The following is a 25,319-nucleotide window of genomic DNA, read 5'->3' on the forward strand; positions in this document are numbered from 1 at the left end:
CTTCACTGCCCTCACTGGTTCTGATTTAAAAGAGAGGTAGAGCTGGGTGTCATCTGCATACTGATGAACATCCAGCCCAGACCCTGCTTGCTGGTTTCCCTCCGGCATCTGGGATAAGAGGATGCTGAATTAGACAGGTCCTTGTCTTCCTCCAGAAGGTCTTCTTTGAGCCCTGGATTTGCCATCAGGCGTTGACTCTGCAGCCCCGCGAGGGTGGAAGCAACTGCTGGCCATTTGCCATCTCCTGTGGAGCCTCTTCCTCCAGCCTCTGCTTCGCTTTACTGCTGGAATTTCTGCAATTCTCTGGCCTCTCCTGGGACCACTGAAAGAGGAGAGGGAAGCCGACTGGGGTCTGCCTGGCTGCAGAGACGGTTTCTTGCGTGCCTCTAAATTAAGACTCGCCTGGCCGTCCCTCTCTCATTGTACGCGCATCGTCTCCCTGAATTCCCAACGGCTCTTTGGCCCCGTTTGCAAGTGACACAGAGCGACTGCTCTTACGAGGAAAGGTTGCCGCATTAGGGACCTCTTGTTGTTGTTGTTGTTTAGTCGTTTAGTTGTGTCCACCTCTTCATGACCCCCTGGACCAGAGCACACCAGGCACTCCTGTCTTCCACTGCCTCCCGCAGTTTGGTCAAACTCATGCTGGTAGCTTCGAGAACACTGTCCCACCATCTCGTCCTCCGTTGTCCCCTTCTCCTTGTGCCCTCCATCTTTCCCAACATCAGGGTCTTTTCCAGGGAGTCTTCTCTTCTCAGGAGGTGGCCAAAGTCTTGGAGCCTCAGCTGCAGGATCTGTCCTTCCAGTGAGCACTCAGGGCTGATTTCCTTCAGAATGGAGAGGTTTGATCTTCTTGCAGTCCATGGGACTCTCAAGAGTCTCCTCCAGCACCAGAATTCAAAAGCATCCATTCTTCGGCGATCCGCCTTCTTGATGGTCCAGCTCTCACTTCCATACATCACTCCTGGGAAAACCAGAGCTTTAACCGTACGGACCTTTGTTGGCAAGGTGATGTCTCTGCTTTTTAAGATGCTGTCTAGGTTTGTCATTGCTTTTCTCAGGGACCTCTTAGTTTAGACTTTTAAAAACAACCCCTAAAACAGCCATTTAACATGGATTTTACTATCTAATGAGACCATTGATCCATAAAATGAAAGCAATCATCAATGTAAAGGTAAAGGTAAAGGTACCCCTGCCCGTACGGGCCAGTCGTGACCGACTCTAGGGTTGCGCGCTCATCTCGCTCAAGAGGCCGGGAGCCGGCGCCGTCCGAAGACACTTCCGGGTACATGGCCAGTGTGACAAAGCTGCAACTGGCGAGCCAGCACCAGTGCCGCACACGGAAACGCCATTTACCTTCCCACTATAAAGCGGTACCTATTTATCTACTTGCACTTAGGGGTGCTTTCGAACTGCTAGGTGGGCAGGAGCTGGGATGGAGCAACGGGAGCTCACCCCCTCGCGGGGATTCGAACCACTGACCTTACGATCAGCAAGTCCTAGGCACTGAGGTTTTACCCACAGCGCCACCCACGTCCCATCATCAATGTACTGTACTATAAAATAAATAAGACAGTATTGTAGGTGATAAAAATTGTTTGGAAGGGGACCTTTATCTATTTCCACAGTCACACAATCAATCAATCAGTAGCTGAACTAGTTTCTACACAGTCACAAAAACAAATTAACCAAAAAAGCCTCAAAAACAAAAAATCAAAATAAATAGCCAAAACAAAAGCACCAAACTTAATCCATTCCAGAAGTCTCTTCAAAATGTTGGAAAACCAAGGCGCAGCTTCTGATTGGTGCAGCCGACAGCCGCATCAGATGTTCAGCTTCCGAAAAACATTTGAAAACCAGAACACTTACTTCCTGGTTTACGGAAGTTTGAGGACCAGAGCTTTTGAGAACCAAGGTGTTTGAGAACCAAGGTACCATTGTAGTGGAACTATGGAACTCACTGTCACAAGAGGCCATGTTGGCCTCCAACTTGAATAGCTGTAAAAGAGGATTGGGCAAATCCACAGAGGAAGAGAGGGACATCGGTGCTCCTGGGACCTCTCCTGCAGTGTTGCTCACTTCCTCAGAAAGCCGCCTGAACGGCTCGGGGCCGCCTCTGCTTCACGCAACATCATACCTCATGTTACAGACACGGAGCAATGGATCCAAACTACAAGAAAGAAGATTCCACTTAAACATTAGGAAGAACTTCCTGACAGTAAGAGCTGTTTGACAGTGGAATTTGCTGCCAAGGAGTGTGGTGGAGTCTCCTTCTTTGGAGGTCTTTAAGCAGAGGCTTGACAACCATATGTCAGGAGTGCTCTGATGGTGTTTCCTGCTTGGCAGGGGGTTGGACTCGATGGCCCTTGTGCTCTCTTCCAACTCTATGATTCTATGATTCTATGTTACGTTTGCTTCATGTTACGTTTTTTCAGGTTGCGTCCCGCAGCAACCCAGAAATACCGGAACGGGTTACTTCCAGGTTTCGCCACTCACACCTGCGCAGAATAGCAAAATGACGCCACGCACATGTGCCGAAGCGGCGAATCGCAACCCACGCATGCACAGACACGCCACTGTGGGTTGCGCTTTTTTCATGTTGCAAACGGGCCTCCAGAATGGATCCCATTCGCAACCAGAGGTGACACTGTATTATTATCTTCATCATCCTCTTTCTCTTCTGGGCGGCTGGTCCAAAAGCATCTTCTCTCAAGCCTCTTGGCAGCCGGGGACAAACAGAGCGGCTGCGGCGTCTAAACATTGGCTGTTTCCGTCCCTGCAGAGATGGGACGACGTGAGGGTCCCTTATGGGAAAGGACAGAGTCTTTGTGCTGAGGACACATTAATATTTCCTCCTCCTCTTCTTCTTCTTCTTTTAATAATGATATTTATTAAGATTTTACAGACAAAAGGAAATTACAGAATAAAGAAAGAAAAAATAAGAATGGAAAGGAAAAAAAGATACAAAAATACAAAGAAAAAATACAAAATACGTGAAAAATAAAAAACAATCAAAAATAAATCCATCTTTCCATATCTTGCCTTTCATTTACTTGTTTCCTGACCTCCTCACACCTCCCTTTTTTGTATTCCAGTTCACATGGTTAATTAAGCAAATCCTTTCCCTCTTTGTTTTTATCTTAATTCTATATCTTAACATATTAAAACTTCGTATCCTCATCTAATTATCAATCCATTTTTACATATTCTTTTAACCTTGTTGCTAAGGCCACTTCATTTCAATCCAACATCATTTTAACATTCATTAATTTTACAATGTTTCTGCAAATAGTCTTTGAATTTCTTCCAATCTTCTTCCACCAACTCTTCTCCCTGGTCTCGGATTCTGCCAGTCATTTCCGCCAGTTCCATGTAGTCTATCACTTTCATCTGCCATTCTTCCAAGGTGGGTAGATCTTGTGTCTTGCGATAAGTATTCTTGCTGCTGCTGTTGCATCTTCTTCTTCTTCTCCTCCTCCTCCTCCTCCTCCTCCTCCTCCTCCTCCTCCTCCTCCTCCTCCTTCTTCTTCATTGGCGATCTCTCATAGCCAAGTAAGATTATCTTCCATAGACGCAGTTTTAACAGTGAGTCTGTAAGTGACTGTGGAGGCCAATTCTGGATCCACACGTCCTTCCACAGTGGGGACATTGGTTTCTGGGCGGGAGTTGATCATGGTGTGGATTTGCCCAGTGTGCCTTCCTCTTAGCACGTTTCTCCCTTGTGTCCTGAGTTCAAGTGTCTTCAAAGCCCAGGACACCTTTGGTCAAGGCTGTTCTCCAACTGAAGCGCTCGCAAGCCAGTGCTTCCCAGTTGTTGGTGTTTATACTACATTTTTAAAGATTTGCCTTGAGACAGTCTTTAAACCTCTTTTGTTGACCACCAGCATTACGCTTTCCATTTTTAACTTGGGAATGGAGTAGTTGCTTTGGAAGTCGATCATCAGGTATCCGCACAACATGTCCAGTCCAACAAAGTAGATGTTGAAGAACCATTGCGTCAACACTGGTGATCTTTGCTTATTCCAGTACACTGATTTTAGTTTGCCTGTCAAATTTTTCGGAGACGCTGTTGATTTAGCAACAACAACAACAACAATTTATTATTTATACCCCACCCATCTGGCTGGGTTTCCTCAGCTACTCTGAGCGGCTTCCAACAAAATATTTGTTATGTACTGAGTTGAATAGGATCCAGAATGCAGCAGTATGGTTGGTCCTAGAACAATAGGATTCAGAATGCAGTAGTCTGATTGGTTCACAGGAGCCACCCAATCCAGCTCCATGTGGAAGTGAATCTGCAACCTGATTGGCCTACAGGAGAATCCCGGAATTAGCCAATCACGGGGGGCCCATTGTGTAAATAATGTATATAAAGCAGACATTTTGGGGGAACTTCCATTCCTCCTCACCACTATGAGTTGAATAAAGAGCATGAAATCCACTCACGACTCCGAGTATATTTCAATATTAAAATACGGTGGTCTGTTAAACATTAAAAGCTTCCCTAAACATTAAATGCTTTCTTTGGAGATGGCGTTTGGGAGTTGTAGTTCCAAGCACCTGCTTAGCAAAGGTTAAGCCATGCTGCCCTGGTGGTGTGTTTGCGATATTCACGAGGTATCCCTGCCGCTGATTCCTTCTTTTCTCCATCCTCCCTTCCCTCAGGACTACCTGGGCTGCATCATCGACTGTGGACAGCTGCCGCTCAAACCAGAACAAGTCAGCGCCTTGTTTTGCAACATTGAAGACATCTATGAGTTCAACAGGTGAGTCAGCGGTGCTTCCTGGCACCTGGAGAAGGGAAGGGAAGGCTTCAGCGTCAGCAGAACAAGCTTTCCAAATGGCAGGGAATTGCCCCACCACCACCTGCCCCACAACTCGAAGATCAACATCTTCCTTCGTTCCTGTGACCCATTCTTATTACCACAGACCTTCCGATTTATGCAATTATGTGGGGCCATTGTTGAACTTAGGTTTCAGCGGATGCCCTCGGCATGTTTAGAGGGGAAATAGCTCTTGCAAAAGCTCATATGGAATATGGAAATGAATTTATTTATATAATCAGGTTGAAGACATTATGCCTTGTTTGTTGATCTGCCCTTTATAGACAGTGCCCAGAGAATTTTTTATTATTACAGTGGTACCTCGGGTTACATACGCTTCAGGTTACAGACTCCGCTAACCCAGAAATAGTACTTCGGGTTAAGAACTTTGCTTCAGGATGAGAACAGAATTCGTACTCCGGCAGCAACAGGAGGCCCCATTAGCTAAAGTGGTGCTTCAGGTTAAGAACAGTTTCAGGTTAAGAACGGACCTCCAGGACGAATTAAGTACTTAACCCGAGGTACCACTGTATTTCCTGTGCTTTATTGGTTCTCAGATTGATTCCCCCAGTAAGCGATAGCCCTGCAAGGTAGTCCAGATACAGTGGTTCCTTGGTTCTCAAACTCTTGGCCAATAAAGAGCTACAAATTGGACATCTGGTAGCCAGATTTGCTCTGGCAGCTAAGGGGCTTTGCCTCAGTTCTGCTAATGCATTGCAATTTTAAACTTTTATGCTGTAGACTTTTATAGACTTGTTGTTGTTATTTAGTTGTGTCCGCCTCTTTGTGACCCCCTGGACCAGAGCACGCCAGGCCCTCCTGTCTTCCACTGCCTTCCGCAGTTTGGTCAAACTCATGCTGGTAGCTTCCAGAACACTATCCCACCATCTGGTCCTCCGTCGTCCCCTTCTCCTTGCACCCTCCATCTTTCCCAACATCAGGGTCTTTTCCAGGGAGTCTTCTCTTCTCCTGAGGTGGCCAAAGTCTTGGAGCCTCAGCTTCAGGATCTGTCCTTCCAGTGAGCAGTCAGGGCTGATTTCCTTCAGAATGGAGAGGTTTGTTCTTCTTGCAGTCCATGGGACTCTCGAGAGTCTCCTCCAGCACCAGAATTCAAAAGCATCCATTCTCTGGCGATCAGCCTTCTTGATGGTCCAGCTCTCACTTCCATACATCACTACTGGGAAAACCATAGCTTGAACTATTCGGACCTTTGTCGGCAAGGTGATGTCTCTGCTTTTTAAGATGCTGTCTAGGTTTGTAGGTTTATAGACTTAATGTTGTGTGATTTTAGAGGAATGCCTTGCTTTTTGCCCTCTGTTGTTCATTGTGAAGGCCTTTGGCTATATGCAATAAAACAAATTGGGCTTCCTGGGTGGTACCAATAACCAGCTGATGGATTTATAATGGCATTTGTGACACACATTTCTCCCCAGGAGCTGTCGTTTACATGTGACTAATCTTACCAATTAACTGAGCAAACGTTGCAGACCTAAGCAATATCCGTGACCCGCAGAGTATAAGAATGTGATCTTGCGTGTGATGCTGAAAGAGAAATCTGTATTTATTGTTATGTAAAGCGGGTGGCGCTGTGGGTTAAACCACAGAGCCTAGGGCTTGCCGATCAGAAGGTCGGTGGTTTGAATCCCCACGACGGGATGAGCTCCCGTTGCTCGGTCCCTGCTCCTGCCAACCTAGCAGTTCGAAAGCACGTCAAAGTGAAAGTAGATAAATAGGTACCACTCCGGCGGGAAGATAAATGACATTTCCGTGCGCTGCTCTGGTTCGCCAGAATCAGCTTAGTCCTGCTGGCCACATGACCTGGAAGCTGTACACCGGCTCCCTCAGCCTATAAAGTGAGATGAGCGCCGCAACCCCAGAGTCGGCCACGACTGGACCTAATGTTCAGGGGTCCCTTTCCCTTTACTAATCCCCCAACAACAACAGCCCTGCGAAGTAGGATAGGCTGAGAGACAATGACTGGCGCAAGGTCACCCAGTGAGTTTTCACAGCTGAGTTGGGAAATGAGCCCTTGTCTCTCCCAGGTCGTAGTCTTGACTCTCTAAACACTGCATAGCTCCTTATTTTCCTCTCACCAACATTTTTGTGTAACGGTTCTGCTCGCAACTGGAATTGTGCTCCATTAGCTCACACATTTCAGGATTTGGCTTGTGTGTGATGAGCCCTCTAACCTGTTCCGGATTTGAAAGGGCCCAGTAGTAAACATGTACTATTTGGGAGTCATTTTGGACTCACAGCTGTCCTTGGAGGCGCAGGTCCATTCTATGTCCAGGGCAGCTGTTGCCCAGCTCCATCTGGTACGCAGGATGAGACCTTATCTGCCCACAGACTGTCTCTCCAGAGCGGTGCATCCTCTGGTTATCTCCCACTTGGACTACTGCAATGCGCTCTACGTGGGCCTACCTTTGAAGGTGACCCGGAAACCGCAATTAATCCAGAATGCGGCAGCTAGACTGGTGACTGGGAGCGGCCGCCGAGACCACATAACACCGGTCTTGAAAGACCTACATTGGCTCCCAGTACTTTTCCGAGCACAATTCAAAGTGTTGGTGCTGACCTCTAAAGCCATAGATGGCCTCTGCCCAGTAGACCTGAAGGAGCGTCTCCACCCCCATCGTTCTGCCCGGACACCGGGGTCCACTTCCGAGGGCCTTCTGGCGGTTCCCTCCCTGTGAGAAGCGAGGTTACAGGGGACCAGGCACAGGGCCTTCTCAGTGGTGGCGCCCTCCCATCAGATGTCAAGGAGATAAAGAACTATACAGCTTTCAGAAGACAGCCCTGTTTAGGGAAGTTTTTAATGTTTGATAATGATAATAATAATAATAAGAATAATACCCCGCCCATCTGTCTGGGCTTCCCCAGCCACTCTGGGTGGCTTCAAACAAAATATTAAAATACAGTAATGCATCAAACGTTAAGAGCTTCCCTAAACATGATGTTTTATCGTGATTTTAATGTTCTGTTGGGAGCTGCCCAGTGTGGCTGGGAACCTCAGCCAGATTTGGGGGGTTAGAAATAATACATACTTATTATTACTAGCATCTCATAGAACACAAGGCAATAAGGTGACAGCGATGAACTCATGCCAGTGTTATAAGCCGGTAGCATCCCCTCCAGTGGACATTTAGCTATGCAGTTCCCTTTCCCCAAATCTGTGTCTCTGTGTGTGTTTGCAGCAATTAACATGGTCCAGAAGAACGGGAGGGTTTCTCAAGGCGGAAATGCTTTTAGCCCTGGAATTTGCTGAGAAGGTAATTTGAGTCGGGCTTGTGGGTGCCGGAGAGGGGTTTGGAAGGGGGGGGGGAATGTGTGTTTTGGAGGAGATGGGGAAGATGGAGGTCAGAAAAAGACCAGAGCGTGTGAGTTTATGGAGAAGCGTTGTCCGCGAAGGAAGGATACAGGCGCGCAATCTCCCCTTTTCAAAAGAGGCGTCCCAAAGTTCTTTCACTCCGTGGACACCTTTCTGCCAAATCCCAGCCTTTAGTTGCAGCAGGGAAGTTAAATTCTGAGCTTCTGATTTGTGTCTGAGCTTCTGATTTGTTTTCCAGTGAATTAGTGGTGTGCCTTCTCTGGTCTGTCTCCAACTGCCCCAGTTTACTCATTGTTTGGTCTTAGAGAGGGTTTAATTTAGGTCAGTTCCACAACCTGTTGTGAGCGCAAAGGATCTGGGACGTGTGAAGTGTGTCTCTGGGCATGCACAAAGCGTGTTTCCGTTGCAACTGAGCCACCTCTATCCGTTGGATCAGTCCCAGAACCTGTCACATGCACTAACACTTGGAGCAAGTAAAGAGTGCCTCTGGGCATGCACAAAGTGTGTTTTTTTCACAACCAAGTAACTGCTACCAGCTCCCACACATATAGAGGCTTTATCCTTCCAGGGGAGTAAAGATGGAAAAGCTAGAATCTGAGACTTCTCTGTTTAGTCCAGAAGCTTCTGTCAGTTCTGCAAACCCATAACTCCTTTTATGTCTCCCTTTCACCAGTCCTTTGGCTGATTAACATTTGATGTCCTTTTAAACATTTTTGTGGTTGAGAGGATATTGCTTTTGTTCCTGTTCTTCATCTTGTTTTTATTATGTATTTTGTGTTCTCATTTGATGATTTTATGTTGTGAACCGCCCTGTGATCTTGGGACGAAGGGTGGTATTATTATTATTATTATTATTATTATTATTATTATTATTATTAATTATGGCTTGTCTGTCTACAAACCCCTCTGAGGGAATAAAAGGAACAAGATCTTCCAGCTTGCAAAAACTTCCCCCTTGGTCCCCTGTGAGCAGTTTCTGCTCTCCCTAGGAGATTGCCTGCTCGCCACCTTGACTTTGCATCCAGCCCTGACTCAGTTTTCCTGTGCCTAAAAATGGGCACGTCGCCTTCCTTCTGTTCCCGGAGGACATTTGCAATGCCCTGATTCCCCCATATTGGGGAAAAAAACATATTCCCCATCGGGAAAGGAAGGTTTCTGTAAACCACAGCCGACGATGGAAGTTGAAGACATGGAAACATTGTTCCCTAACAGGGGCTGCTGGCCAGCAGCCATTTTCTCCCCCCCTTTTCCCCCTTTCTCACACCATTTCCTTTCCTCTTTCCCCTTCTCTCGCTCCATCTCCTGCTGCTTTTTTGGCTAACCCAAAAACTGGTCGCCTGCCAACCTCTCCGTCAACCAACCTGCTTTCCCATCTGGCTCTGGTTTAAGAGCTTAAGCGGAGCCCAGTGGGGGGTACGGATGGAAGATGTGGGGAAAGTTGGAAGCTCGGATCATGCGGCCCCAGTTAACCCTTTAGAGGAAGGAGCGTCTCCACCCCACCCCAGCCGGTTGTGCCAAGGGCGACCGTGCTGTGACCTTGCCGCAAAAAGGATTGATAATTCCACGTTCACGAAGCCCCCGCCTGTACGCTCGTCTACGAGCATGAAATGCTTCGCCCAGGGGAGGGCAGCGGTGGTCCAAAAGGACAGTCCTGCAAGGTAGTCCACTATAGTGGTCCCTTGGCTCTCAAACGCCTTGGTTCCCAAACACTGCAAACCCGGAAGTGAGTGTTCCGGTTTGCGAACTTTTTTTGGAAGACGAACATGCTCCAATTTGAGTGCCACGCTTCCGATTTGAGTGTTACGCTGAGCTCTGTCTTATTTTTGCTATTTATTTTGCATATATGTGTGTGTGTGTGTGTGTGTAAAGGTAAAGGGACCCCTGACCGTTAGGTCCAGTCGTGGCCGACTCTGGGGTTGCGGCGCTCATCTCGCTTTGTTGGCCAAGGGAGCCGGCGTACAGCTTCTGGGTCATGTGGCCAGCATGACTAAGCTGCTTCTGGCGAACCAGAGCAGCGCACAGAAATGCCGTTTACCTTCCCGCCGGAGTGGTACCTATTTATCTACTTGCACTTTGACGTGCTTTCGAACTGCTAGGTTGGCAGGAGCAGGGACCGAGCAACGGGAGCTCACCTCATCGCGGGGATTCGAACCACCGACCTTCTGATTGGCAAGTCCTAGGCTCTGTGGTTTAAGCCACAGCGCCACCCACGTCCCTTCACATATATATACATCTTTATTAATTTAAAATAAATACATTTATGAAAAACAGACGTACATACAAGTAAACAAACATACAATCAAACAAACAAATAACAGAAAAATCAAACAAACCACCACACTATAAAATATAAGAAGATTAATATAATTATCATCATATATACTGGTATTGTGGGACGCGGGTGGTGCTGTGGGTTAAACCACAGAGCCTAGGGCTTGCCGATCAGAAGGTCGGTGGTTCGAATCCCCGCAACGGGGTGAGCTCCCATTATTATTTGTAAGTGATAAAATGAGAAGTTATTTTAAGTGTGATAAAACAAAAAAGATGGTTAGAAACTATGATATATGTAAACGGCTAAAGATGAAGTAAAATGAAAATCAGATAGGTGGGACTTGGGGAAACCCACTTAACAATGTTTAGAAAAATAAGGATATGACGAGAATTTGTTTGTATTTTTTGTTTTTCTGTTTGTGTTCTTTATTTGTGTTATAAAATGAATAAAAAAATTTGAAAAGAAAAAAAGAGAGTTTGAGATCCAAGGTACCACTGTATTGCCACAGGCGGCTGAGAAAGCGTCGTGAGAAGCCTTATTTATGCTAATTTATGTTTTCTCTGTCTTTGAGCAGCGAACTACTGGAAGACATGGAGCGAAACACCAGCGCTGAGGCTGTCGCAGAGTGCTTTGTTCAAAGGGTAAGGGTCTCACTGCTTTCTGCTCACAGCTTCTTCGCTCTGCGATTCCTTTGGAACGAGCTGACCTCTTAACAGCGTCCAGGCTGCGCTTAGCTGTGTTCGCAAAAGCATCCAAAAAGCTTCAACCTGTCAAGAATGTCATAGCGAGACCAAGGGTTCCAAAAGGACTGGAGCAAATGTATATTTGAAAGACAACTGTAAGCAATTTGACATCATTAGCACGGCTCTTTGAAGATCTGTAAGATGAAATTGCTACCTATTCAGGTTGAGTCATAGAATATTTTAGGTAATGGTATAACAAGGATAGGAAACGAAGCGAAATATGAAGATGTAAAGTTTAATTTTGTAAGCCGTCAGACGGGAGGGAGAGAAGTTGTTAGGCTCAGTTATCAAAGAGATAAAATAAGAGGGTGTGATGTCACATAATGTAAAACCAATAAAAATCATTTATAAAAAACCCCACAGACTGTCATAGAATTGTAGAATTGTGGCGCTACGAAGGACATCCGAAGGTCATCTAGATCAGCCCCCCTTGCAACTCTCCCTAATTGCAAGAAGTGAGGTTACAGGGAACCAGACAGAGGGCCTTCTCAGTGGTGGCACCCGCCCTATGGAACACCCTCCCATCAGATGTCAAGGCAATAAGCAGCTATCCTATCTTTAAAAGACATCTGAAGGCAGCCCTCTTTAGGTTTTTAATATTTAATGCTGTACTGTTTTTAACATTTGATTGGGAGCCGCCCAGAGTGGCTGGGGAAACTCAGCCAGATGGGCGGGGTATAAATAATAAATTATTATTATTATTACTATAGCCGAGGTTGTAAATCCTAGCCAGGTTAATTAGGTCTAACTATGGAGAGTAATTGGGACGCGGGTGGTGCTGTGGGTTAAACAACAGAGCCTAGGACTTGCCAATCAGAAGGTCAGTGGTTCGAATCCCAGCGATGGGGTGAGCTCCCGTTGCTTGGTCCCTGCTCCTGCCAACTTAGCAGTTCGAAAGTACAAAGTGCAAGTAGATAAATAGGTACCGCTCTGGTGGGAAGGTAAACGGCGTTTCCATGCGCTCCTCTGGTTCGCCAGAAGAGGCTTAGTTCTGCTGGCCACATGACCTGGATGCTGTACGCTGGCTCCCTTGGCCAATAAAGCGAGACGAGCGCCGCAACCCCAGAGTCGGCCACGACTGGACCTAATGGTTAGGGGTCCCTTTACCTTTACCTTTTTATGGAGAGTAATGGTTCCCCAATATTTCAAGATCCAGTTAGTTCCTGCAGACTAGTGCTGGTTTTAACCCGTAAGGCCCTTAAATGCAACCCAGCCAGATGGGAAAGGTATAAATGATAAAATTCTAATTATTAATTAATATTATTAAATGTGCCAGAGCCAGGATAACTGAAGGACCAGCTTCTGACGAGGGCTGCTAACTTAAGACTACTCCATATGATTGACTTATTGAGCACGGATCCTGATTTGCTTGCACGGAGCTTATGCTGAGGGGCAATGTCTACTCTTTACTGAGCCTTTTTTCTCATTTTTTCCCCAAGTGGCTGGACGTCTTCCCATCAGCCGATCCTTGTTCTATACCCTTTAGTTCAATTCCCTGTCACTTTCCTAACAGCAAAAAGGCTGCTGTTGTTTTTGAAGTGGATTTAATGCCCGCAAGAACTTTAATCCACTGCGGACTGCCTTGCCAGAGTGGTGCATGCTCTGGTTATCTCCCGCTTGGACTACTGCAATGCGCTCTATGTGGGGCTACCTTTGAAGGTGACCTGGAAACTGCAATTAATCCAGAATGTGGCAGCTACACTGGTGACTGGGAGCGGCCACTGAGACCATATAACACCGGTCTTGAAAGACCAACATTGGCTCCCAGTACGTTTCTGAGCACAATTCAAAGTGTTGGTGCTGACCTTTAAAGCCCTAAATGGCCTCGGTCCAGTATATCTGAAGGAGCGTCTCCTCCCCCATCGTTCAGCCCGGACACTGAAGTTCAGCTCCGAGGGCCTTCTGGCGGTTCCCTCCCTGCGAGAAGCCAAGTTACAGGGAACCAGGCAGAGGGCCTTCTCGGTGGTGGCGCCCGCCCTGTGGAACGCCCTCCTACCAGATGTCAAAGAGAAAAACAACTACCAGACTTTTAGAAGACATCTGAAGGCAGCCCTGTTTAGGGAAGCTTTTAATGTTTAATGTATTACAGTATTTTAATATTTTTTTTTAAGGCCGCCCAGAGTGGCTGGGGAAGCCCAGCCAGATGGGCAGGGTATATTTAATAAATTATTATCATTATCATTATCATTATTATTATTTGCATGGACCTAAATTTCTAGCATGCGATTCAGCCCCTCTCACGAAATAGCGAGAGTCTGGAGGTGATGTTAAATAGCATCAGGGATTAGACAAAATGGAGGAGAAGGGGGGAGTCAAAGTGAGGACTGTCAAGTAAAAAAAACCTTTCTGGGGAGTCAACAAATTCACGGAGGTCAAGACTATAAATGATTACGAGCCATGAAGTAACTTGATTGAGATCAATCTGCTTTCTCTGCTTCTTTATATATAGAAATATATTGATTGCACTGTTCTTCCTATTGATTTTTTAAAATTATTAGTATTGATGGTCCAGCTGGTTTTGACTTCGGCTGGCATTTGACAGTGTCGCAGTTGGATTTGTAAGCTATTTTCTGGGCTTTGTAGTGGGGAAACCTTTTAAAGCAAATAAATAGTAGTGTTTTCCAGCCGAGAGCTGAGCATTCCAGCCCAGGACAGTCAGAAAATTGCATCTCCTATCCTCTGTGGTCTCACACCATTATAAATGGCTTTTTGGTTTGGCCTTTGCTCTTCAATTCAAGAGCATAGGAGCTCGCTTGTTGAAGCTGGCTCTCTCCCGGAGCTCAGATTCTGTTCAGGAAAAGGTTGCAGAGTGCATTGGAAAGAGAGTCCCTAAAGCCCAAGTGTTAAGTAAGGTTATAGCGCCGCCTGCTGGCTGTTAAAAAAGTAACAAGCCTTATGCACCTCAGTGCACACTAACGTGGTTCAATTAACTCTTGCAGAGTGAAGAGTTCGATATCTACACCTTGTACTGCATGAACTACCCCAAGTAAGTCTCTCTTTCTCAGATCACTCTCACTCCGCTGAATTTGCTGCTTCTCATTCATCTTATATTCTCCCGCTAGTTTCAATTCCTTATTGACCAGCTTTTTTCATTAGTATGGACCATATCTATGGGACCGCTTCTCCTGGTCTGCCCCGCAGAGGGCCTTAAGGTCCATGAATAATCATAGTTTAGAGGTCCCGGGCCCTAAGGAAGTCAGATTATCCTCCACCAGGGCCAGGGCCTTCTCAGTGGTGGCTCCGACCTGGTGGAATGCTCTGTCCCATGAAACCAGGGCCCTGCAGGATTTAACCTCCTTCTGCCAGGCCTGTAAGACAGAGCTATTCTGCCTGGCCTTTAATTTGAATTCAGCCTGATCTTTTATTTCCCTTTCTTCCCTCCCCCTCCCCCTCCCCCTTTATGAAGTTCATCCACTCTGAGACCCGACAGCTAATTCTCCCCTGGCCTCCTCAGTGGCCCAAGTAGGACCAATTCAGCCAGCTAGCCCTGGGGATTATCGAATTGATTTTTGAATTTTATTGTTATGCATGTTTTTATACTGCATTTTATGCTGCTTTTATAATTAAGTGTTTTAAATTTGTTGTTAGCTGCCCTGAGCCCGGTTTTTGAACTGGGAAGGGCGGGATATAAATACAAATTTATTTTTATTATTATTACCATATTTTTCGCACCATAGGGCGCACCGGACCATAGGGCGCACCCAGTTTTTAGGGGGGGAAATCAAGAAAAAAAATATCCCCCCCCCCAGCCCCAAAGAGCAGCGTACAGGCTGCACACAACCTCTCCCTGCCAGAGGGGTTGCGCGCAGCTATGGAACAAGCCAAGGCAGCGAGCGGGATGGATCCCGTTCGCTGTTTTGGCTTCCCCTTTAGCCCCGTGCAGCCTCTCCTTGCCGGGAGACGCTGCGCAGGGCTAAAGAAGCCATAGCCCCGTGCAGCCTCTACTTGCCGGAGGGGTTGTGCGCGGCTGTGGCACAAGCCTGCATTCGCTCCATAGGATGCACACACATTTTCCCTCAATTTTTGGAGGGGGAAAACTGCGTCCAATAGAGCAAAAAATACGGTACATTATTATAAGCTGCATAGGCAGGGACAGGTGAATTTCTCCTATCCTCACAAATATCACCTTCCAACCTGCTCATGCTCAATGTACGCCACAACGGGCTGCAGCTCTGCGCCTTTGAAATGTCCAGGAGCAGTTTTTTCTTCCCTGCTGAGGACTAGAAAGTTTGGCGAAAGCTGTTGAAAGTCAAGATGACATCCGCTCAGCAAAATCCTAGGTCGGTCCAAGGAAACAGCCTTCCTTTGACGCCCTCTTCCCTTTCTGCCAACTTGTCCCCTTCCTTCGCACCCCTTCAGAGTTGTTTGTTTTTATTATTATTATTATTATTAAAAGAAAACAATCACACACCCCATCTCTCGCCCTCCCATAGCTCGGTCTCGGTTCTGCGGGAATGCATGGAGAACGACTCCCTGGCCAAGTTCTTCCGCGAGAGGCAAGCCACCCTGTCGCATTCGCTGCCCCTGGAGACGTACCTCTTGAAGCCCGTCCAACGGATCCTGAAATACCATTTGCTGCTGCAGGTCAGGATTGGGCCCTGGCGGGCTTATCGAGGGTCTGGGCAGACTGGGGAAATGCGGGGAGGAGGAGGAAGGCTGCAGAGGTTTGGAAGTGGCTCTTTAGAGCCACGTTCCCACCAGACATTTAAAGCACTAGGGTGTCATGGCTGCCCCACAAAGAATTCTGGGAGTTGCAGTTTGTTGAGGATGCTGGGCGCTGTTAAGAGATTCCCCCCGTTCCCCTCCCAGGCAGGGCTACGTTTCCCAGAGTTTCCTGCGAAGAGGGATCAACTCTGGGAATCAAAGCTCCTGGACTCTTGTTCTGTGATCTCAGCTTTGCATAAGACAATAAGAAGAAACCTGCTATATCGGGCTAATGGTCTGTTTAGTCCAGCACCTCGTTGTCGCAGTGTTAATCAAATACCTTCATTGGCATTGCAGTATAAAACTGGAATAATTAAAAAGACAAGGACGAAGCTGTCAAGGGTTATAAGGTCACACTATGGCTGTGTGTATTTGGATATTCTGTCTATTTCCCGAAAGGATAGTTCGTTGGGAAACCTTTCGAGTAAAATTGTGGTTAAAAAGGAAGCAGTAATATCTTTGTCGGGATCTGGGTGGCGCTGTGGGTTAAACCACAGAGCATAGGACTTGCTGATTCGAAGGTCGGCGGTTTGAATCCCCGCGATAGGGTGAGCTCCCGTCGCTCAGTCCCTGCTCCTGCCAACCTAGCAGTTCGAAAGCACATCAAAGTGCAAGTAGGTAAATAGGCACCGCTCCGGTGGGAAGGTGAATGGCGTTTCCGTGCGCTGCTCTGGTTCGCCAGAAGCGGCTTAGTCCTGCTGGTCACATGACCCGGAAGCTGTACGCCGGCTCCCTTGGCCAGTAAAGCGAGATGAGCGCCGCAACCCCAGAGTTGGCCACAAGTGGACCGAATGGTCAAGAGTCCCCTTAACCTTTAATATCTCTGTCCTGATCTGCCAGGAGAAACCTTATTTGGCTTCTTCTCGGGGGTTGCGGGCCGGAGGTCCAACATTTTGTTCGGCATCAGTTGACGAGGTCTGCTGTGTAAAGGGCAGTCTTGTCACAGTGGCCAACCAAATGCTGCAGGGAAACCTGTAAGCAGGATTCGAATACAAGAGCAACACTGGCCCCTCCTGGGGCTTCCAGCAGCTCGTGTTTGGGCGCATCTGACCGTGGAGGCCGATCACAGCCGTTGTGGCTAGTTTCAGAGCCTTTTGCCCAGTGAGCAAGTCTCTCTGTCGTGGACCGGTTGGACTCTGAGGAATGGTGGCAGAAATCGGCTGGGGAACCCGCAAGGGAAAAAGGCTCAGAGCCCAGGGACAACGCGGAGCGGTCAGAGGGAGAAGGCTGGGAAGAGAAGGTGCCGGATGCTGAAAGGGCAACAGGGCGTAGTGAGCAGGGAGATTCTGTGTCAGAGAGGAGCAGAACTGGAAGCAGGAAAAGAGAAAAGCCAAGTGGCCGAAATGAAATCCCCTGTGTTGCAAAAACAGAAAACTCTGAGACTACACCGGCGCTCCTCCTTTTGTTCTTCCCACTTCACACCTCTCCTGATCCTGGGAGACCAGGATGGAGGGGAGCTTTTTGCAGCAGGCTCTTCACTGGCCTGACTCATTTCCGGCACTTTGAACAACCACAAGCAACATGTGGTTAATCATGATCTAACAAAAAATGTGTAACATCCTATTGCTTCACAGCTTTTTTGTTGTTGATCAGCTTTTTACACTGTTAAGGGATTGCTGATCTATTTCTATTTGAAGTACCTGTAGGGACAACTTATTTGCTGGCGAAGAATTGCCATTGAAACAGTTCGTTATCTGGAAAAACGATTCTACGTTCGGAGCACCTATCGCCAGACTTTCGCAGCATTTTGACTCTTGAAAGACAATTTGCCTTCATTTCAGTTTTCTTTGATGCTGACACGCTTTCTAATTTTGTTCATGGAACATTGATTTGACTCTTATCATTTGTGACTTTATGCAAGGGTTACATACTTTCTGCTTATGAAGTGTGAAACAATATAATGTTATAATTTTTTTGCTAGATCGTTATTAGACACGTGTTGCTTGTGGTTGTTCAAAGTGGCAGAAATGAGTCAGGCCAGTGAAGGAGCCCGCTGCAAAAAGCTCCCCTCCGCCCTGGTCTCCCAGGACCAGGAGAGGTGTGAAGTGAGAAGAACAAAAGGAGGAGCGTTGGCGTAGTCTCAGATTGCTTGGGAAACTCCCTGCAGAGGAAGGGACACAGCCGGCTGTGGTGAGGTGGGGACCTTCAGTCTCCGCAACTGAGACAAGACGTACCGAGAAGAGTCATTAGGCCCAGCACTCGGGTGCAGACCTTGTTTCTTCGAAGAAATGAGGTTCGTGCAATTTATTGGAAGAAGCGGACCATTTGGATCCCTTCCAGTCGGGATTCAGGCCTCATCATGGGACTGAAACTGCCTTGGTCGCGCTGGTTGATGATCTCCGGCAGGCTAGGGACAAAGGTGAGAGTTGCTTCCTAGTTCTGCTGGATCTCTCAGTGGCTTTTGACACCATCGACCATAACATCCTTCTGGACGGTCGTAATGAATGCGGCAGCTAGACTGGGGACTGGGAGCGGCCGCCGAGACCACATAACACCGGTCTTGAAAGACCTACACTGGCTCCCAGTGCGTTTCCGAGTGTTCAAAGTGTTGGTGCTGACCTTGAAAGCCCTAAACGGCCTCAAAGGCCCAGTAGGCCTGAAGGAGCATCTCCAGCCCCATCGTTCAGCCCAGACTCTGAGGTCCAGTGCCAAGGGCCTTCTGGCGATTCCCTGGCTGTGAGAAGCCAAGTTACAGGGAACCAGGCAGAGGGCCTTCTCAGTAGTGGCACCCGCCCTGTGGAACGCCCTCCCACCAAATGTCAAAGAGAAAAATAACTACCAAACTTTTAGAAGACATCTAAAGGCAGCCCTGTTTAGGGAAGCTTTTAATGTTTGGCAGACTATTGTATTTTAATATTTTGTTGGAAGCCGCCCAGAGTGGCTGGGGAAACCCAGCCAGATGGGCGGGGTGTAAATAATAAATTATTATTATAAATTATTATTATTGCCGGCTCACTCCTAACCATCTCCATCAAGCAACGCACATGTCACATAGAGGAGGGAGAAAGGTTGTTTTCTGCTGCTCCAGAGAAGCAGACATGGAGCAATGGATCCAAACGACAAGAAAGAAGATTCCACCTAAACATTAGGAAGAACTTCCTGACAGTAAGAGCTGTTCGGCAGTGGAATTTGCTGCCAAGGAGTGTGGTGGAGTCTCCTTCTTTGGAGGTCTTTAAGCAGAGGCTTGACAACCATATGTCAGGAGTGCTCTAATGGTGTTTCCTGCTTGGCAGGGGGTTGGACTCGATGGCCCTTGGGGTCTCTTCCAACTCTTCTATGATTCTACGATTCAACGCAGACTTTGCCTTCCCTTCCCAGGAACTGGCAAAGCATTACGATAAGAGCAGTCCCGGCTACGACGCCGTGGAAGAGGCAAGCATCACCATGACGGCCGTGGCTTGGTACATCAACGACATGAAGCGCAAGCAGGAACACGCCACCCGGCTGCAGGTATTAAAAAGGGGAAAACTCAAAAGAGCTGATCGTGCCGAGGGCACACCAGAATTACCATATTTTTCGCCCTATAGGACGCACTTTTTCCCCTCCAAAAATGAAGGGGAAATGCGTGTGCGTCCTATGGGGCGAATGCAGGCTTTCGCTGAAGCCTGGAGAGCGAGAGGGGTCGGTGCGCAGTGACCCCTCTCGCTCTCCAGGCTTCAGGAGAGCCGCAGTGCCAGCCCCACAAGGTCGGGGGACAGTGGGGAGGCGGAACGCCGCCATCCCGCTGTCTCCTGATGTTGTTTGGAGGCTGACGTTGGGGAGACATGTGCTTCTCCCTGCCAGCAGCCCCGCAAGCTCTGGGGACAGCTGGGAGGCGCAGCGCGTCTTCCCGCTGTCCCCGGACCTGGTCTGCAAGCGGGCGGCGGGGAGAAGAGCGCTTCTCCCCGCTGCCGGCCCCACAAGCGCCGGGGGGGGGGAATAATTTTTTTTCTTTATTTCCCCCCAAAAAAACTTGGGCCGGTGAAACTTGGGGCGAAAAATATGGTATTTGAGAACTAAAGGCCAGGTGTTTGCTTCTCTGGGTGCTACGGCAGAGAAGATCCTTCAGCAGCTATTTGCCTCCGTTACAGCAACCTGAACATGTCGGAGGAAATAATCCATTATACATTGCTGAAAATGCATATGACACATCGCATTATAGGAAAGTTTTTAATGTTTTTATTATGTTTTGCTATACAGTCGTACCTCTGCTTACGTATCCCTCTGGATACGTAAACTTCGGGTTGCGAACGCGGCAAACCCGGAAGTGTATACTCCCGTTACAAAGTTTTCGGGATCGGCCGGGCCTCTGGAACGGATCCCGTTCATAACTGGAGGTACCAGTGTATGCTGTAAGCCACCCAGAGTGGCTGGGGAAACCCAGCCAGTTGGGTATAAATAATAATAATAATAATAATAATAATAATAATAATAATAATAATAATAATAATTTTATTTGTATGCCGCTCTCCCTGGCCAGAGCCGGGCTCAGAGCGGCTAACATCATATAAATAATACAATATGCATAAAAATAAGCAATCAATCAATTAAAATGTGCCCCAAAATTAATTCAGATAAATTAAAAATAAAGTTGAAACTGAACAAATGATAATCCTCAGGTTAAAAGTGAAAGCAGTTAATACTTGTCAGGACCAACTGTTTCCACTGATATTATAAGGACCTGTGTGCAGGCTAGAAGAAGAAGAGAAGAAGAGTTTGGATTTGATATCCCGCTTTATCACTCTCCTTCAGGAGTCTCAAAGCGGCTCACATTCTCCTTTCCCTTCCTCCCCCACAACAAGTGGGGCTGAGAGACTTCAGAGAAGTGTGACTGGCCCAAGGAGGAGCAGGGAATCGAACCCAGTTCCCCAGATTATGAGTCTACCACTCTTAACCACTACACCACACTGGCCTCTTTAATGCTTGTTCTTATACAGAAATAAAAGAATCAGACTGAACCCCGACCAAAGGCCTGGTGGAACAGCTCCATCTTGCAGGCCCTGTGGAAGGATGTCAAATCCCGCAGGGCCCTGGTCTCTTGTGATAGAGCGTTCCACCAGCCCGGGGCCATGACTGAAAAGGCCCTGGCTCTGGTCGAGGCCAGTCTAATCTTCCTGGGGCCCAGAATCTTCAGGGTGTTGTTATTTGCAGACCGTAAGGCATTGCTTTTTGAATGTGTGCTGGGGCACCAGAGCGTTTTAAACCCGCTTTAATTTTGCAAGCCCAAAGTCCCAGAATTCACCTGAAACCCTCCTGCAAAATAGGGGCATCCAATGTCGCGCAGTACTGCATTCAACCAGTAGGCAAACTCAAAACCGCCTCGATTTCTAAACAGGCCATACTCTTAAGAGGTCCAGTAGATAGTTTTCACTCAGGTCCACATATGCAAATAAGGGATCGAAAGTGACGTTCAGTGATTGGATAGTTACAGAAAGTGGCTGCTGTTGCGTTGTAGTGGAGCTCTATATAAGCAGGCTGGCTGAACCCTTCAGTTCAGTTCTGTTCTGGCCTGTGAATAAACAAGAGCTGCTTGAAGAATCGCTGTGTCGTCTGATATCTTCACCCACAACTTAACAGGAAGCTTTTTAATGTTTAATAGGTCATTGTATTTTAGTGTTCTGTTGGAAGCCGCCCAGAGTGGCTAGGGAAGCCCAGCCAGATGGGTGGGGTATAAATAATAAATTATTGTTATTATTATTAAGTTGCGGCTAGTAAATCTTTCCTCTTCGGGAGCTGAGCGCTGTCTCCTTGTTTTCCCTCCCTCCCCATTCCTCTGTCCTTTTCCTAGGAGATCCAGAGGCAGCTGGTTGGCTGGACAGGCCCAGAGTTGGGGGCTTTTGGGGAGCTGGTACTGGAGGGGCAGTTCCGGGTGCCCCGGGCACGCAAGGAGAGGGTCTTCTTCCTCCTTAGCAAGGTGATCCTGATCGCCAAGCGCCGTGGAGAAGCCTTCGTCTACAAGAGCCACATCTTTGTAAGAGGGGCTAGGGGAGGGTGTGGGGAGGAAGAATGAGGGGCCCAGATTTTGGGGACATGTAGAGTCACAGAAGGGGGACGTGGGTGGCGCTGAGGGTTAAACCACAGAGACTCTTGGGCTTGCCGATCAGAAGGTCGGCGGTTCGAATCCGGCAATGGGGTGAGCTCCCATTGCTCGGTCCCTGCTCCTGCCAACCTAGCAGTTCGAAAGCACGTCAAAGTGCAAGTAGATAAATAGGTACCACTCCGGCGGGAAGGTAAACGGCGTTTCCGTGCGCTGCTCTGGTTCGCCAGAAGTGGCTTAGTCATGCTGGCCACATAACCCGGAAGCTGTACGCCGGCTCCCTCGGCCAGTAAAGCGAGATGAGCGCCGCAACCCCAGAGTCGGCCACGACTGGACCTAATGGTCAGGGGTCCCTTTACCCTTTACCACTTTAAGCTACTGACGTCCAGTTGTCCTATGTCCCTGTTTTTTGTGTTGAATATACAGTTATACCTCAGGTTAAAAATGCTTCGGATTAAATCTTTTCAGGTTGCGTCCTGTGGTGACCCAGAAGTACCGGATAGGGTTGCTTCTGGGTCTCATCGCTCACGCAGACGCTCAAAATGATGTCACATGCATATGCAGAAGCGGCGAATTGTGACCCGCGCAGAAGCGGGTTGCGTTCTGCTCAGGTTGTAAACGGGGCTCCGGAACGGATCCCGTTCGCAACCAGAGGTACCACTGTATGCTATATGGTACAGTGGTGCCTTGCAAGATGAAAATAATCCGTTACGCGAGTCTCTTTGTCTAGCGGTTTTTTCGTCTTGCAAAGCAACCCTATTAGCGGATTAGCGCTATTAGCGGTTTAGCGGCTTAGTGGCTATTAAAGGCTTAGCGGCTAAAAGGCTATTAGCGGCTTAGAAAAAGGGGGGGAGCGAAAAAAATCGCAAGACTCGCAAGACGTTTTCGTCTTGCGAAGCAAGCCCATAGGGAAATTCGTCTTGCGAAGCGCATCGAAAAACGGAAAACCCTTTCGTCTAGCGGGTTTTCCATCTTGCGAGGCATTCGTCTTGCGGGGCACCACTGTAATTGATGGACCTAATCAGTATCTCAAGACATTTGCGTATGTTGCCCTGCAACCAGTCCATGCAGAATGTGGGCACCCTATATATAGAAAGGAGCAAATTGGTGATATTTGAGGGAGCAGACTAGCAGGCGGGGCCCATGACTTACATCACAGGAGCCTACACAACACAAAACACTGTTGCTGTAGGTAGGTTTTATTTTATTTGTTTTTTATCTTATATTTTGGAAATGTACATCCAGGGTTTTTTTCCTTTAATTTGTTGGGGGCCCCCAAGGGAGTGGGGCTTGTTTAGCTTATATGTAAATCAGGCAGTTCATTCCCTGCTTCAGGCGGAGTCTCTGCTTGTTGATTCATTTTTAATCTCAGAGCTCAGTCCTGGAAGAACATTTGGTTTGAAGGGTCGAGGGCACTTCCAAGAGAGCGTCCTTGCTGCTCTAAAAATGTCACTGCTGTCTTCACGCCAAACGGTTGGACGAGATGGCGCCGTTTCCATTCCGTTTTTCTTCTTTTCCCGCCTCTACAGTGCTGCAACCTGGCCCTGCAGGAGAACACAAAGGACCCCATGAGCTTCAAAATCTCCGACCTCTCCATCCCCAAACAGCAGCACGTGGTACAGGTGAGCTCCAGGGGGGGTTCAAAGTCGAGCTGAGCTGGAAGGCAAAATGAAAGCACAAAAAACGCCCCCAAACATTGCGCAGGGCTTTGCGGATTTCAAAGTGTGTGAGTGCCGCACACCAGGTGCATTATGGAGAGTTCTCGGCATCCTTTTATACACCTGAGATACCCGGCTGTGGAAGATGCACCCAAATGCACCCAAAATATCAATAACAAAGAAACCAGAGACATATCTTCTTGGATTGATAGATGAAGAGATACCACGGGGGAGGAAAAGAATTTTTCTATATGCAAGTACAGCTGCTAGACTAGTGATTGCCGCAAGGTGGAAGTCACAAACTATACGCACAAAGGAAGAAGGGATTTGTAAACTAAATGAATATTTAATTCTGGCAAAGTTAACTGCTATAAATAAGAAATCAGCCGAATCAAAAAATTTAAAAAGGAGCGGAAATGTTTTGATGAGTATATGGGAAAATATTGCTCAGAAAAAGATAACACTAATATGCCTAGATTAAAATGTGAAGTACTGGGTGGAAGGAAAATTAGTAAGGAAAGAGAATAAGGATATCTAGATGACTCGAGAAGACTGTAGAATGCAAAGATTAGTGTAAATTGTATAATGTGGAGGAAATCGAGTGGGGGCAGAGGGAGAAAATAATAATATGATGGATTGAGGAACTATAAATGTAAATGTATCGGGAGGAAATGGTGTTGGCTTTGGTACATTTGTATTGTAATGTAATATGTGAAAACCGATAGATAGATAGATATAGATAGGTAGATGATAGATAGAGATAGATAGATAGATGATAGATAGATAGATAGATAGATAGATAGATAGATAGATGATAGATAGATAGATAGATAGATAGATGATAGATAGATAGATAGATAGATAGATAGAGAGAGAGAGAGAGATAGATAGATAGATAGATAGATGATAGATAGATAGATGAAGATAGATGATAGATAGATGATAGATAGATAGATAAGAAAAGAATGGAAAGGAAAGGAAAATGCACCCAAATGCTGGCCTTTGCTACCGCAGGTGAGGAACCAGGAAGAAAAACGTCTGTGGATCCATTATCTGAAGCGGTTAATCGTGGAGAATCACCCAGCATCCATCCCTCAGAAGGTAACTGGGGTCCAGGAGTAGTGTTACCTGCTGGTGGGAGTTAATCTGGAATCCTGTTAGACCTTGTGGAGGTACCTGTATGGCTCAGGGAGAGAGAAAGAGAAGTCAGAGGTCCCTCCAGCCATCTGTTTCATTGTGCATTCACAATATTTTTTTGTTTATAAAAATATTTACATGCTGCTGTATCATCAAAATATATCACTCCCAGTCACCAGTCTAGCTGCCGCATTCTGGATTAATTGTAGTTTCCGGGTCACCTTCAAAGGTAGCCCCACGTAGAGCGCATGGCAGTAGTCCAAGCGAGAGATAACCAGAGCATGCACCACTCTGGCCAGACAGTCTGCGGACAGGGAGGGTCTCATCCTGTGTTCCAGATGGAGCTGGTAGACAGCTGCCCTGGACACAGAACTGACCTGCGCCTCCATGGACAGCTGTGAGTCCAAAATGACTCCCAGGCTGCGCACCTGGTCCTTCAGGGGCACAGTTACCCCATTTAGGACCAGGGAGTCCCCCACACCAGCCCATATTCCTGCCCATATTAAAAGCTTCCCTAAACAGGGCTCCCTTCAGATGTCTTCTAAAAGTCAGATAGTTCTTTATTTCCTTGACAACTGATGGGAGGGTGTTCCACAGTGTGGGTGCCACCACCGAGAAGGCCCTCTGCCTGGTTCCCTGTA

The 25,319-nt window shown here is 47.4% G+C and overlaps 1 protein-coding gene across 2 annotated transcripts in view; it reads left to right on the top strand.

Annotated features, from left to right (window-relative positions):
• The window catches only part of PLEKHG2 (pleckstrin homology and RhoGEF domain containing G2), a 75,138-nt gene that overhangs the window by 28,880 nt on the left and 20,939 nt on the right, over window positions 1-25,319 (top strand). For both annotated transcript variants that reach the window (XM_081921892.1, XM_081921893.1), the window contains exons 4-11: window positions 4,663-4,763; window positions 10,995-11,061; window positions 14,103-14,149; window positions 15,597-15,747; window positions 19,186-19,317; window positions 21,635-21,817; window positions 23,413-23,505; window positions 24,556-24,642. In XM_081921892.1, coding sequence (XP_081778018.1) covers window positions 4,663-4,763; window positions 10,995-11,061; window positions 14,103-14,149; window positions 15,597-15,747; window positions 19,186-19,317; window positions 21,635-21,817; window positions 23,413-23,505; window positions 24,556-24,642 — 861 coding nt within the window. The remainder of the gene's footprint in view (window positions 1-4,662; window positions 4,764-10,994; window positions 11,062-14,102; window positions 14,150-15,596; window positions 15,748-19,185; window positions 19,318-21,634; window positions 21,818-23,412; window positions 23,506-24,555; window positions 24,643-25,319) is intronic.

This window comes from Podarcis melisellensis (assembly GCF_964234715.1).
Source record: "Podarcis melisellensis genome assembly, chromosome: 8".
In the NCBI taxonomy this organism is placed as follows: domain Eukaryota; kingdom Metazoa; phylum Chordata; class Lepidosauria; order Squamata; family Lacertidae; genus Podarcis; species Podarcis melisellensis.